At 46.8% G+C, this 15,046-nt stretch overlaps 1 protein-coding gene and 1 long non-coding RNA gene across 5 annotated transcripts in view; one reads left to right on the forward strand and one right to left on the reverse strand.

Moving 5' to 3' along the window:
• The window catches only part of LOC111817841, a 27,875-nt gene extending 15,867 nt beyond the window's left edge, over positions 1-12,008 (forward strand). Inside the window, exons 2-3 of the long non-coding RNA XR_002821940.1 lie at positions 7,715-7,801; positions 11,733-12,008. This is a non-coding gene — a long non-coding RNA (uncharacterized LOC111817841). The remainder of the gene's footprint in view (positions 1-7,714; positions 7,802-11,732) is intronic.
• Positions 1-15,046, reverse strand: part of Bicral (BRD4 interacting chromatin remodeling complex associated protein like) — a 100,360-nt gene that overhangs the window by 8,719 nt on the left and 76,595 nt on the right. For 3 of the 4 annotated variants that reach the window (XM_023719857.1, XM_023719854.1, XM_004624138.2), the window contains exons 6-10: positions 9,331-9,436; positions 8,299-8,399; positions 6,620-6,681; positions 5,501-5,646; positions 755-849 (exon numbers count right to left, since the gene is read on the reverse strand). In XM_023719857.1, the coding sequence (XP_023575625.1) occupies positions 755-849; positions 5,501-5,646; positions 6,620-6,681; positions 8,299-8,399; positions 9,331-9,436 (510 nt within the window). The remainder of the gene's footprint in view (positions 1-754; positions 850-5,500; positions 5,647-6,619; positions 6,682-8,298; positions 8,400-9,330; positions 9,437-15,046) is intronic. The other variant, XM_023719861.1, reaches the window with a different exon arrangement.

Here is a 15,046-nt window from a genome sequence, read left to right on the forward strand (position 1 = left end):
ATGTGGTGCTGGGGGATTGAACCGCGGTCCCTGTGCTTTGCTTTGCTCAAGCTTGTTCTAAGTAGGTGCTTTAGACCACTGAGCCATCTCACCAGCCCAGCCCTTATTGTTTTTTAAATTTTTTTTTACTTTTAGAAAAGGTCTTAGGTCTGGGAAGATAGCTCAGTAGAATAAGTGCTTGCCTGGCAAGCGCAAGGGCCTGAGTTCAATCCCCCATTCTTCAAAAAAAGAAAAGAAAGGGTCTTGCTAAATTGCCCAGGCTGGGCTTGAACTTGAGATCTTCCTGCCTTATCTTCCCGAGAAGCCACCATGCCCAGGGACACTAGAACTTTTATTCCTAAGTGCAGCTTCGTACCCCTTCATCGCCCCCATTTCTCCCTGGCCTTCATTGCCCCGCTTCCAGGAACCACCATTCTGCTCTTAACTGCTGTGAGACAAACTGTCTAGTCCCATGTGTGAGTGCACCTTGGGACTCTCATCCTCTGGGCCTGGCTCTTTCCAGTGTGACAGAACAATGCCTTAGGTGTTAAATGACACAAAGACACTGCTATGATCCTTGTGATCCACACAAGGCAGTGGAGCCCATGTCAACTGCTGTCATTTGTAATGGCTAAGTGTCACTTTTCCTCAACTGGAAATATCTGAGCTTCTTAAAACATGTTCTGCAAGTGTATTTCCTTCAGCTCTTCTTCCCTGGCTCTGCAGCTGGGGCTGTGGTGCTGGAAAAGACAATGTGCCTGGGAGTATGACCTACCATGGCGTCTTCCAGGAGCAGGCATCTGTATTTGGTGAGCATAGCTTGAGTTCTCTTTAGGAGCTGAGTGGCAACTGTTTCAAATTCATTGTCCACTTTAGAAGAGAGGAAAAAAGAGTAAGTGTGTGGATCTCTCACTAGGCCTTCATCTCTGGAGATGAGCACCCTCTCCTGTGGCCGGTTAAGTGTCACGCCTTGTGCTGCTTTCCATAGTCCTCCCCCCACCCCCCCCCGGCCCCCCCCCGCCCCCCCCCCGACGTAAAGCCACTAACAGCGAGTAGGCTGAGTTCTGCTGGTCTGATGAGCTAAGCCCCATGTCACTCCACGGTGTGTGGACACAGCGACCACCAACTGTCCAGCTGGCCAGGTTGGTTTCACGCGAAGGCATGAACTTGGCCCAGACACTGTGCAGGGCATGGCCTACAGCTCTGTCCCTTGTCTTTGTCTCCAAAGACTTCACGTTTGCCGGCTCACCATCTCGAAGTGTTCACACCCTGTCTAATGCTGGGTGGGATCTTTATCTCCTGGGCTTCCAGGAGGCTCACAGTGACTGACAGACTCCACTGATCTCTGAAATCAGTGATGCCGCCAGGAACAGCCAAACCCAAACAGACAGCAGCACATCATCAAGATTATACACCACGAGCAAGTGGGATTCATCCCAGGCATGCAGGATGGCTCACGGTGCATAAGCAATAGATGTAATACACCACACTAACAGAGCCAAGGAAAATGGAAATCGTCTGATTATCTCAATAGACACAGAAAAAGCTTTTGACAAAATACAACATCCTTATGATAAAAAACCCTGCAGAAAATTCAAATACACAGTCTTTATCTCAATCTGATAAAAGTCATCTATGTCAAACCAATAGCCAACATCATACTAAGTGGACAAAAACTGAAAGCTTTCACTCTAAAATCAGGAACAAATCAGGCTGGAGATTTGGCTCAGTGGCACAAGCCCCTGCCTGGCAAGTGCATGAGTTGGATTCCTGATACCAAAACAAGATCAGGAACAAGACTAGGATTGTTCACTGTATCTATTCTTATTTGACATAGTTCTGGAAACTTTCTTGTGTTTTTCTTTCCTTTTTTTTTTTTTTTTTGTTTTGTTTGTTTATTTATTTATTTTGTGTGTGTGGCCAGCTCAGCCCACCAGGGGGCGGGGCTGGCTGGCATGTGGTGCTGGGGGATCGAACCACGGTCCCTGTGCTTTGCTTAGCTTGTTCTAAGTAGGTGCTTTAGACCACTGAGCCATCTTACCAGCCCCTGTTTTCTTTCCTTTTCCTTTTCCTTTTTTATTTTTATTTTTTGTCTTTCTGAGACAGAATTTCCCTATGTAGTTCAGGCTGACCTTGAGCTCACTTTATAGCCCAGGTTGCTCTCAAACTCACAGGGATCTACCTGCCTAAGCCTAGTGCTGAGATTACAGGTGTGCACCACCATGCCCAGCCAGTTCTGGAAAATTAGTTAGAGCAATTAGATAAGAGAAAGAAATAAAAGGAATGAGTCAGGCATGGTGGGGCACGCTTATAATCCCAGCACGCAGGAGGCTAAGGCAAGATTGTCGTGATTTCGAGACCAGGCTGGGCTACAAAGTGAGTTCAAGGGCATGAAAAAAAAAAAAGAAAGAAAAAGGAATAATAATAGGAAAGGAAGCTGTTAAATTATCATTAGTGGGCCAGGGAGATGGCTCAGTAGAATAAGCGCTTCCCTGGAAAGCACAAGGGCCTGAGTTCAATTCCCAGTTCCGCAAAAAAAAAAAAAATTATCATTAGTTGCAAATGACATGATATTCTACATAGAACATCCCACTGTACTAAAAACCTGCTAGATTTAACAAATTCAGCATAGCTGAATACAAAGTCAACATTCAAATATGAACAGCCTTCCTGTTCACAATCCCTGACGAAATTACACTACAAAACTGCGTGATAAAATCAGCAGGGTAGTGGCAAAAAACAGACCCAAAGATCAATGGAACAGATAAGAAAATGTAGAAACCGGACATACTCAGCCTCATCTTTGAGAAAGGTACCAAACACCACCTTCGCTGGAAGAAAAACAGTCTAATAAATGGTCCTGGAAAACTGCCTTCTGCACATGCTGAAGGCTGAAACTGGATCCATATCTTTCACTGTGCACTAAACTAAACTTGAAATGGATCAAAGATCTAAATGTTAAAACAGAAACATTCAATTTGCTAGAAGACAGAACAGGTAAAATTCTTGAAGACACTGGTGTAGGCAAAGACTATGACTAAAACCCCCACTGCACAGGAGCTATCACAAGGAATCAATAACTGGGATCGCATCAAAAAGTCTTTGCACAGGGGCCGGGGAGATAGCTCAGTGGAATAAGCACTTGTCTGGCAAGCTCAAGGAACTGAGTTCAATCCCCAGTTCCTCAAAAAAAAAAATTAAAAAAAAAAACAATTTAAAAAAAAAAAAAAAAAAGAAAAGTCTTTGCACAGCAAAACCCATTTTGTGGGGAAAATAATGTTTGCCAGCTCTTCCTCAAAGAATTACTGAGAACATATAAAAAACTGAAAAAAAATCAGAGCTCCCAATTTTCTTTTTCTGTATTTAGGACAGGGTCTAGGGTCTACAAAGTCTCACTATGTGGATCTGACTTGTAGTGATTCTCCTGTTTTCAGCCTTCCAAGCATCGGGATTACAGGTGTGCGCCACCATGCCCAGTCTCAATTGCTGTCTCAGTGTGTCCTGGGGGTGGGGCTGGCATGGCATGCCAGGGGGATCGAACCCCAGCCACTGCGCTCTGCCTAAGAAGGTATTTTAGTCTACTGAGCTATCTGGCTGGCCCCTAAAGCTCCCAAATTTAAAGACCTAATCCAAAAATGAGCATCTGGGGCTGGGGAGATGGCTGAGTAGAATAAGTGCTTGCCTGGCAAGCGCAAGGGTCTGAGTTCAATCCCCGGTTCTGCAAAAAAAAAAAAAAAGGCATCTGAGATGAATACACACTTCTAAGATGAAGAAATAAAATTAGTAAATAAATATATTAAAATGTTCAGCATCGTTGGCCACTTGAGAAATGCAAATTAAAACAATGTTGAAGGCCAGGAAGATAGCTCAGTGGCTTAAGTACCTGCCCAGCAAGTGCAAGATCCTGAGTTTTGATCCCTAGTACCAAAAAAACCCCAACAACAACCCAACAAATCAAGTTAAAACAATGTTGAGATTCCATCTCACCCCAGGATGAATGGCTATTATGAAGAAATCAACCAATGGCAAGTGCTAGCAGGGTTCTAGGGAGGAAGGAACGCTTCTCTACTGTTGGTGAGTGTAGGCTGTGAAACCCCTATGGGACCTGGTGTGGAGATTCCTCAAAAAACTGGGATTGGAGGTCCCATTTGACCCAGCTATTCCTCTGATATCTTCCTAGAAGAATTCAAAACATCATACCACAGTGATATATGTGAACCCACGTTTCTAGGAACACCATTTGTAATAGATCCTGAAATCAGCCTAAACGCCCAACTGAGGAACAGATAAAAAGATATGGTACTCTATGCAGTCATCAAGAAGGGTAAACTGGAGACTTTCATATATAAGTGGATGCATCTCGAGACCGTACTCATAAGTAAAATAAGCCAGATGCACATATGTAAGCATATTATCTTCCTAGTATGAGAAGCTGAAAGAATGAGTGAGGTCCAAAATGTATAATAGACATTATAAAATGGAAAGAAACTGTTCAAAAGGAAAGAGAAACTAGGATGGGGGAAAGAAGGAATGGAAAAGAAAAAATATATACACATATATATGATAATTAAGACAGTTATGCTACTCACTACTAATTTCTTAGTACATTGAAAAGGAAGGTTTCTGCTAATATTGTTTGAACAATTAAATGCCTATACCTTGTACTCTGAAAAACTAATTTAAAGACAACAATACACAAGGTATTAACCATTGTTACCCTCCTATTACCTTCTTTTGCAATTTTCTTTTTCGCTATTAAAAAAAAAAAAAAAAGAAGAAGCAACAGCCAAACCAAGGCCCCGGGAGGGAGGACTGGACGCGGGAGGGCGCTCATGCAGCCAGGGCTGGCAGCTGGCCCAGCAGCAGGACGGGTGGAGTTCGAGGCTGGGCAGCGGCCTCGGTCCCTTACCTGCCAGTCAGTTTCTTGATGCTACAGTTTATATGTACATGTCCCCCAAGAACCTCTTGCACTTACAAAGCAGGGCTTTTGGAGGGGGGCTGGATCTTGGGGGCTCACTGCTGACTTGCTGTGGGGAGGCTGGGCTTGGAGGAGGTGGCGGCTGGGGGTGTGCCGGAAGGACGCGTCTCCTGCTCCAGCACACTGTGCACTCTGCTTCCTGGCCACAGGATATGCACAGCTGTTCACTCTGTGCCCCTCTGCCCTGCTGTTTCTATCTTGGAACCAGCCAATCCTGGCTGGAAACTGAGCCAAAATAAACTTTTCTGCCATAAGCCCTGGGTGCCCAATACTGTGTCTCAACAACAGCAAAGCTAGCATAACTTGGGACCCGAGCACTGAGTCCAGAGCTGTTCTATCTGCTGCGTTCACTGCTCCACTGTGTGGGAAGAAGGCATGCTGGTGTGGGGTCCCGATGCCGGGACGTGGAGAAGGTAAGCCACAGCCCCACCTGGGGGCTGAGAACCGGGAGCCGGGGAGCAATGCCAGTCTGCTGCCCTGACGATGAGCAGTGCCCATGCCTGAGGGCAGCACAGGTGCCCGTGTGGGTGCCATGTGGCTCACCTTTCCTCAGGTCGTCCTCAGTGGGCATGGAGCCCTGGCACACGTGGTAGGAGAGCAGCCTCTGTACCGCGTCACTGCGTGAGCGGAACTGGCTCTTGTCAGGGGTCACGGCATGGGCTTGGTCCCTCTGTAGCTGCTGGAGGATTCTGTGGAGGGAAGAGACAGGTTTGTACAATTGCGGTGTGGCACGTACATGCGTGCAGAGGAAGCAGAGCCAGGAGGGCTGCTTTCACAGAGCAGCATGGTTCTCCCCTCAGTGTGTCCTTGGTGGTCAGGGGCACCGCGCTGCTCCCAACCGCCCGCGGGGTGTCCCTCAGCCTGCATGAAGGGACCCTTGCCCAGCTATACCCAGGCTGACGCGACTGCCTCCAACACGGAGTCAGTTCATCAGCACACCTTCTCCTTGGAGATTCTGTCTCCAGGGAGCAAGGAACTGTTCTTCAGGACAAGTGAGCAACAGGAGGCTCAGGCTGTGGCTGATATGTTCATGGGCCAAGCAAAACCAAACTGCAGGAAAAGATGTCCAAGTTCAAGACTTTTTTTTGTTACTGGGAATTGGAAGCAGGGGCTTTTTTTCCCCCCCTTTCCCCCGCTTTTTTTTTTTTTTTTTTTTTTTTTTTTGTACTTGGTACAGGGTCTCACTATGCAGCTCTGATTCATAGTGATTCTGTTTTCAGCCTCCCCAGTGCTGGGATTACAGGCGTGCAACACCATGCCTGGTATAAAGTACATTTTTATTTTTTTTTTAATTTGTATTTATTTATTTATTTATTTGTGTGTGTGTGTGTGTGTGTGTGTGTGTGTGTGTGTGTGTGTGTGGCCAGCTCAGCCCACCAGGGGGCGGGGCTGGCTGGCATGTGGTGCTGGGGGATTGAACCGCGGTCCCTGTGCTTTGCTTTGCTCAAGCTTGTTCTAAGTAGGTGCTTTAGACCACTGAGCCATCTCACCAGCCCCTAAAGTAGATTTTTAAAATAAAAAATAAAATAATGAAAAAAAAAAAGTATATTTTTAAAAAGGCTATTAAGTTCTTTATTGTAACCTGGTTTCTGGAGTATATTTATTAAAGTGAGGGCCCAGGGAAATGTTGGAAGTTAATCTGTTGTTTCCAAAGGTACTCACAAAGTGCCTTTTGTGAGCTGTTTTGTAGCTGGCCTCTTCTGTCCTCCTGAGTGACTGTCCACCTAAGAGAAAGATAGCTCTTATTAGTCCCTTCTACAGAAAAAGCAGCAGCGTTCAGTGACCTGGAAGGTCAACATGTTCCAAATGGTTTCAGTGGCTTATCAAGAGCACATTCTAGGACTCCAGGGTGTGTCTTGCTAAGAACCCAACAACCCTGCAGATCCAGGGCAGCAGAGCTGTGCTGTACGCAGGTGACAGAAAGTGGTGCTGTAACTGCCAAAAGACTCAAGTGTCTAAGTGTGTAGGGCTTTTTATGTTTGTTTAATGTATTTGTAACAGGGTCTCACCATGCAGCTCAGACTCATAGTGATCCTCCTGTTTTCAGCCTCCCCAGTGCTGAGATTATAGGCGTGCGCCAACACACCCAGTCTTGGTGGCCAGCTCAGCTTGTCTGTGGGCGGGGCTGGTGGGCATATGGTGCCAGGGATTGAACCCCAATCCCTTTGAACCCATCCCTTCGCTTGCCTAAGCAGGTGCTTATCTGCTCAGCTATCTCAATGGCCCTTGTTTTTTTTTCCTGTATTTTTTAGGGAAGGGCCTACAGGGTGTTCAGGGTCTCACTACTAGATCGGACCTGTAGTGATCAGCCTGTTTAGAGCCTCCCAAGAGCTGAGATTACAGGTGTGCGCCACCATGCCCAGTCTCAATCGCCATTTCATCAAGCCCTAAGGAACTGAACCCCTGGCCCCTGTGCCTGCTTGCAGATGCTTTAATCTACTGAGCTATTTGGCCAGCCCTTAGTATTATATTTTTGAAGCAATGTGTGTGGGTACCAGCTCCATGAACACAGAAATCAGCAGGTGCCACTCAGTCATCTGGGCAGTGGTAAGGGACTGGCACTCAGGCTCTGGCATGTAGCCTGGGGGTGTGGTTTAAAAGCTGATTTCTTATGTCACATTAGGGAGACAAGTCTGCTGTATGTGAGACTCTGAGAGAATGAAACAGATCCTTCTCTGGGTACCGTGGGGCTAGCCCAGACTGTGGTAAGTTTCACTGAAATCTAACTGGTAATTTTTTTTTTTTTCCTTTTGGGAGTATTGGGAATTGAGCACGCAACCCTCCTGATTCAGCCTCTGAGAGTGCTGGGACACCCAGGTGGTACATTTCTTGAGTTTCTAGTAGGTATGTTCTTTTTTTTTTTAAATAATATTTATTTATTTATTTATTTATTTATTTATTTATTTTTATTTTGTGTGTATGTGGCCAGCTCAGCCCACCAGGGGGCAGGGCTGGCTGGCATGTGGTGCTGGGGATTGAACCGCGGTCCCTGTGCTTTGCTAAGCTTGTTCTAAGTAGGTGCTTTAGACCACTGAGCCATCTCACCAGCCCCTAGTAGGTATGTTCTAAATGCTATTTCTTTTACTTATTCATTCATTCACTTATTCCCTTCTTGGTTCATGAACTGCTGGGAACAGAGCACACGCTAGGTAAGTGCTCCTCCAAACTGAGCTCCACCCCAGCCCCTGCTGGGTCTTAGGAAATCATAGAAAAGAAACACATAGATGAAACAACGTGACGCGTCAGAAACTGCCTCGAGACTTTCAGTTCAGAAAGACGCCGGAGCACACTTCCGTTCAGCCACACAGACCACGAGCAAGCAGCCCGCAAATGGTGCCCACCTGCACGGCTGACTGCCCAGGAGACGAGCCCACCGACTTCTCCGACTGTGACTGTGAGGTTCCTAAGGATGCCGGCATCACTTTGCTGCCCGAATCCTGGCCTGTGAGGATTAAGACAGACAACAGCGCAGACACGCACATCAGACCTGCTGCATACCAGAGCCTCCTCCGGAGTCCCTTCACCAGGGATGCTTTCTGCAAGGGTGGGAGTAGCGCAGTACATTTCTCTACCAGGCAGAGGGGACAGCTATTAAAGCCTCTTTAGGCAATTAGTTAAGTAAATGGTAACAAATAGAAGCTGCACGTGTTGCAATTTCAAGTTATCTATGGACTAGGTCTCAAGCCTCCAAAATATAATATAAGGTCAAAGAGGAAGCTGACTTGGAATACCCGCATTTTGATCTTTTTCTAGCATTACTGAGTAGCTTGGGTATTCAAAACCTAAGAAAACTTGGCAGATGTTTCAGTTTCATGAGAGAATCCTTTTTTGGGGGGTGAGGGTGGGGGTAGGTACAGAGGTACAACCTCACCCCTTTAAATTTTTTTTTTTTTAAATTTTGGCAGGGTCTTGCTAAATCATGAAGAGGCCCAGACTGGGCTCACACTTGTAATCTCCTGCCCCAGCCTCCCAGAGGGCACCGCCACACCTGTCTGGGGTTGGTATCACACATACATACAATGACATGAGTAGAATTACAAAGTGATGCACACCTAGAACAGCTCTGATTGAGGCATATTTCTGCCAGGCCTGCCAGCAGGATCCTGTGCTCCCAGCACTCTAGGAGGCTAAGGCAGGAGGACTGTAAGTTGGACCTCAGTCTGAGCAACTCTCATACCCTGTCTCCAAAAAAGAAAAAGTGTTCTAGTTGTATTTTGTTCTTCTCTTAGTAATAAATGAAAAGGTGATATATCTTGGGGCTGGCGGCGCATTAGTTGGCTGGGAAGGGCACAGAGGAAGGAGTGCTTAAGGTGCAAGGAGCCTGGCAGGAAGTTCATGCAGACAGCTTAGGGCAGGGGGACGGGGCTCCTGACCTGGCAGCCCGGTGCTCGGGAGCCCAGGGATCTGCGCCGGCCTCAGGCCATCTGCAGCCTTGGAAGTGGAAACAGGGGAGGTTTGATTCAAACTCTTTTTCTGAGCCTGTGGAACACAACCAAGATGAGAAAATGAGTTTCTTGACTAAAAGCTTATCGATGACTTCAAATGCCAACCCAGCTTCTCAGGGCCTACCTAACATCACTTTCAGGTTTGGTGATAAAACAAAACTTTCGAAACATTATTTTAGAACACTGAGGAAATGTTGCGAAGTATAGTCCCCAAGATCTATAGCCAGAGCTGGTTATTGTGCTGCAACCTGTGATGCCTGGTGCGTGGGAGGCTGAGGCAGGAGGAGCCAGAGTTTGAGGCCAACCTGGGCAACCAGCAAGATCTTTCACATCTCAAAAATAAATGCGAGGGGCCAGGGAGTTAGCTCAGTAGAATAAGTGCTTGCCTGGCAAGCGCAAGGGCCTGAATTCAATCCCCGGTTCCACCAAAAAAAAAAAAAAAAAAAAGCGACCAATGAAATAAAACCAACAGGCACACTGCGTTTCTCAGTCTTGGCCTGTAGGGATGCTGCCTTGACGGGAGACTGTTTCCTTGCTCCCTGGCTGCTGCTCACAGCTCCTGGAGGCAAAGGCTGGGGCTAGAAACTGTGGGTTTTTTTTTTTTTTTTTTTTTTAGACAGGGTCTTGCTATGCACTTCAGGCAGGCCTTGAATTCTCAATTATCTTCCTGCCTCAACCTCCCAAGTGCTGGGACTATAAGTTCGGGCCACCATGCTGGGTAAAATTCCGTGATGTTGTGTCACATCCGCTGGAATTATAACCCTAATTAGCAGTCACTGTGTGGCTGGGGCCCCTGGCCAATCCCCAGCTTCTGTGGAGAGGCGCTATCTTGCGGTGTACCCCAAGGTAAGCATATTCACCCTTGCCCTCCGGGGCGTCTCCAGTTTGTACCATGTCAACTCGAACTCCAGGTGGCCGGGACCCAGGAAATGTAACTCCTACTTAATATTTACCTGAGTGCAATGTGATAACTTAGTAGGATGGCCACACTGTTGTGTGTGGTTTTTTTTCTTTTGTGCAACCGGGGATTGAAGACCCTTGCACTTGCCAGGGAAGCACTTACTCTACTAAGCCATCTCCCCGGTCCCACACACTGCTGTGTTTTTCAGCTTTTTTTTTTTTTTTTTCCAGGGGATTAAAACCAGAGTGCTAGGCATTAGCACAGCCGAGTCCCAACCTTCTAACCACTGTCCTGGAGCATGCTGTACCCTTCCCTTGGGACTGGACACTGGAGGCAGAGGCCAGGGTAATGTGGATGGGGCCAGGGTGGCCATCACCCCTCTCTCCTGGGGCACTCACTAGGTCCCTATGCTGAAGCCTCTTGGAGTTCATGGTGACCTGGTGGCCTGAGGTCCTCTAGCCTGAGCGTAGGACTTCTGTCTGTCTGGTCACTGCTGGATGCCTAGCATCAGCACGGGGCTGGGCACAAAATGTGCACACAGGACATAGTTACTAAATAAAAAATAAGTGAATGAATTATACTGAGGCACATGTTGCAGTCCCACTCACTCCAGCCTGAATGAGCCATCAACTTCATTTTCCCAAAGTTTAGGTTGTCCCAGCTGATGGTCTTTTCTAGAGATAAAATTTACTACTGTCTTATTTTACTGAGCTTTATTTTGCTTTTGAGGGGGGGCCTCTCCTCGTAGTAGCTCATGCTCGCCTTGAACTCATTATGTGGGCTGGGCTCGCCACGAACTCCCAGTGAACCTCCTGTCTCAGCCTATCACCTCATTTGGCTGTTTCATTGGACTTTTAGAGAAGAGTATTTATTTATTCTTACTTTTTTTTTTTTGCGGAACCAGGGATTGAACTCAGGCCCTTGCATTGCCAGGGAAGCGCTTATTCCACTGAGCCACCTCCCCAGCCCTCATATTTATTCTTAAAATACATTTTCTTTGCAAATATAAAAGCTATCTAAAGATATAGATACTGTGACATAGAATGGAGTTATGTCCAGACAAATCCATGCTAACATCAAAAAATTTTGTTGTTTTGTTTTGTGCTAAAAGGGATTGAATTCAGGACCTTATGCTTGCTAAGCAGGTGCTTATGCCACTAACTTATCTCCCTGGCCCTAAGGTCAAAAAATTATGAAGCTGATTTCAGAACTCTGGGAGCCTGAGGTAGGAGGATTGAAAGTACAAGCCCAACATGGGCAATTCAGTGATTTAGTGAGAGCCAGTCTCAAAATAACAAAAAAAAGGTCTGGGGATGTAGTTCAGTGCAATCCCCAATACTGTTAAAAAAAATTTTTTTTTTTATATCATGTAGACAGAAAAATTTCAATGAACTCAAAAACCTAATGTCCCTGCCCTGTCCCCTTGCAGGACAAGTGGAAGAAGCCAGTCCCAGAAGCAAGAAGCCAGAACCTCAAAGGTGGAGGAGTGGTTGGAGTCCACCACAGTTCTCCTCTGGAATCGCTCCACTGCTGCAAAGATGGGTTGGTGGCCGCAAGGCTGGAGAAACACAAGGACTTCTGTCTGATGTGTGAGGAAGTGGAATGAATAAAAGCTGAACAAAAATCCAGAATTCTCCATAGATCTGCCAGTTCCCCACAGGAAGCACTAGAGAGAAGGCTCTGCTCGGTTCTTGCAGTGGAGAAGTCGGGGCTGTTCTGGAACACGCCTGTTCTCAGCCAGACCTACGCTAGAAAAAGCTCTCTGCTGGGCTAATTCAGAGGCTAACAGACTTAGGTATTTGGGTTTTTGTGAGGGGAAAGAAATACCTAATTTTAGTCCCTTTTCACATGCTGGAAGCTATTTTTGTTTGTTGAGAGAGTGTCTCCCGTTTGCTGAGTGTGGTGGCTCACACCTGTAATCCCAGTACCCGGGAGGCTGAGGCAGGAGGGTCATTTTGATTTAAAGGCCAGCCTGGGCTATATGGTGCATTTAAGACCAGCCTGAATAATACAGTGAGACCCTGTGTCAAAACACAAAACAAAACAGAAAGAAAGCAAGGAAGAAAGGAAATGGGGTAGAAAGACAAACAGATGGCAAAGGTTAAGTCTGATGGTCTCAGACAAAAACAAGGAACAAGGTGCTGGGAAGGGAGAAGGTCAGTCATGTCAGAAAGGGTAAAGAGCATGGCTCGCTGTGCCCACGTCTCTGGACTGTGTGGACAGCAGCGTGTATGAGAATGGACATCTGATGGAGGACGTTTCTAAGCAAAACATTAAAGGGATAATGGCCTCTTTTAATTGCATACAGCAAAAGTAAGAGAAATGATTAAAAAGAGCGAATTATAATTAAAAGGAAAGCAGAATATGAAATTTCTCAGCCTGGCCTTGTTTTTGGTCAAACTGGGGATTGAACTCAGGCCCTTGTGCTTGCCAGGGAAGCGCTTATTCTACTGAGCCATCTCCCAGTCTGGCCATATTAACAGAAAGAAAGTGTTCAAGAGAGAGGAGCCAGAGACTGTTCACAAGATGAGGGGGATGACTGAAGGCCTGGCAGCTGGCTGTGCATGTGGCTGCCCCTGAGCCGCCCCCAGTTGGTGCAGGGTCTTTGAGGCTGTCCTTCCCTATGTGGGCCCAGGATCTAGGATGGCATGACACTTTTGGAACAGCCTTTGGGAGCCCCTGTGTGCTTGTTACAGGGGTGCCTCAGGCCTGTACGCCAGGCTCCAGCCCAGGGCTCTCGGCTGCCCCAGCATGGCTCAGGCAGGAAGGATATAGCTGGGCACAAGTGCCAAGCCTGGTGCTACCATGTGGTGCTAACATTGCACCTCACAGCCTGGGGCCACAGAGAGACCTCAAGACCCCAGAAAAGTGGAGACCAGCAAGCAATACCAGCTGGCACAGCTGTAGGCACAAGATGCCACCTGTATGAGCCACTGCCCAGGCTGAACCCAGTAAAGCCACGAGGGTAGAGTTGTCCAAGGCTGGGACCAACCCTACCTTAGGATGGCAGGAGGTGGCACAAAGAGTAGAAAATGATCCTGGAACTTTAAGTCCTGTCCCCCCCACACCACAAAACCCGCACCTTCTCCCTGAGCTCCACCTCCAGCTCATTTTTATTTCCTGAGACAAGGGCTTGCTGAATTGCCAGGGCTGGGCATGAATGTGTGGTCCTCCTGCCTCTTCGCAGATTGCTGGAATTAGGTTTAGGCTCCCTTCTGAGCTAGCAAGTTTAAGGTTTCTGTTATCCTTGCTGGTTCAGCACCTTCTTTTTCCCGTATTTCTCCCTCTTGGGACCCGAGTGCCTATTTTGTGTCTGTCGCACCACTGTGTGTTGGAAGCACAGAACCTGCTTAACCTCACAGGTGCCCAGGCGCAGGTGTTCACTGCGCAATGAGTGGCACCTTCAGTCTGACTCCCGTCAGACGCAGAGAAGACGTGGTCTCTGCACTTGGGGGCTGGTGCTGGAATGAAGAAGACTTTGGGGGCTGAAGGGATGGAGCAAATGAATTTTGCATATGAGAAAGCTATGGTTTGGGGGGCTGGGGTGGGATGCTACAGTTTCTAAAGCATTTGATGCACCTATTCGTGTGTGTCCCTGGAATTCCTGTCTCAGCATCCTCACCCGCAGCATGGCAAGCCTTGAGGATGGGTGATGAACAGATTAGCACTGTAATAAAGGTGAGGCTCCCGACAGAAGAGCTTGCCCCCCCACATTCATTCTTTTTTTTTTTTTAATTAATTTATTTATTTTGTGTGTGTGTGTGTGTGTGTGTGTGTGTGTGTGTGTGGCCAGCTCAGCCCACCAGGGGGCAGCCCTGGCTGGCATGTGGTGCTGGAGGATTGAACTGTGGTCCCTTTGCTTTGCTAAGCTTGTTCTAAGTAAGTGCTTTAGACCACTGAGCCATCTCACCAGCCCCACATTTATTCTTAATTTCTTAAGAAACATTTCTCAAGATAATTTTTTTTTTTTTGCCCAGAACTGGAGATTGAACTCAGGACGTTATGCTTGACAGGCAAGCGCTTATTCTACTGAGCTATCTCCCCAGCCCCTCAAAATAAATTTTAAACTATTCTGCACTAAATGAAAGCATCAAATTTGTGGAACGGAGTCAGGTACAACAGCATGTGCCTGTAATCTCAGCTACAAGGGAGGCTGAGGCAGGGAGCTGTGGGCTGGAGGCTAGCCTGAGCATTGTGCTAAGACCCTGCTTCAAAACAACATATGTGGACACAGTAAAAGTAATCTTTAAGGAAAATTATATACCATTCAATGCACATGTGAGAAAAGAAGAAAGACCTAAAATCGGTTATCTCATGCATCTGTAAGAGTAGAGTACTGCTTTGTAGCCAGAATAAACAACTGTTTTTTATATTAAGTATAGAGTAAGGAGAAAGGACAACAAAAATCAGGGTGGAAAAGCCACAAAACTCAATGTGGAAAACTAATAGGAAAAAAAAAATCAATGAAATTAAAAAGTTGGCTTTAGCTGGGTGTGATGCTGCACATCTATAATCCAGCACTCGGAGGCTGAGGAAGGAGGATCGATGCAAGTTCGAGACCAGCCCCAGCTACAAAATGAGCTCAAAGTCAGTCTGAACTGCATAGTGAGACCCTATCCAAAAAAGACAAAAGACAAAAATAAATAAATATTTGAAAGATTATTTTGAGGCCGGGGAGATGGCTCAGTGGAATAAGCCCCTGGCAAGTGCATGGGCCTGAGTTCAATGCCCAGTTCCACCAAA

Source organism: Octodon degus, unplaced genomic scaffold, assembly GCF_000260255.1.
Source record: "Octodon degus isolate 3935 unplaced genomic scaffold, OctDeg1.0 scaffold00005, whole genome shotgun sequence".
NCBI lineage: Eukaryota > Metazoa > Chordata > Mammalia > Rodentia > Octodontidae > Octodon > Octodon degus.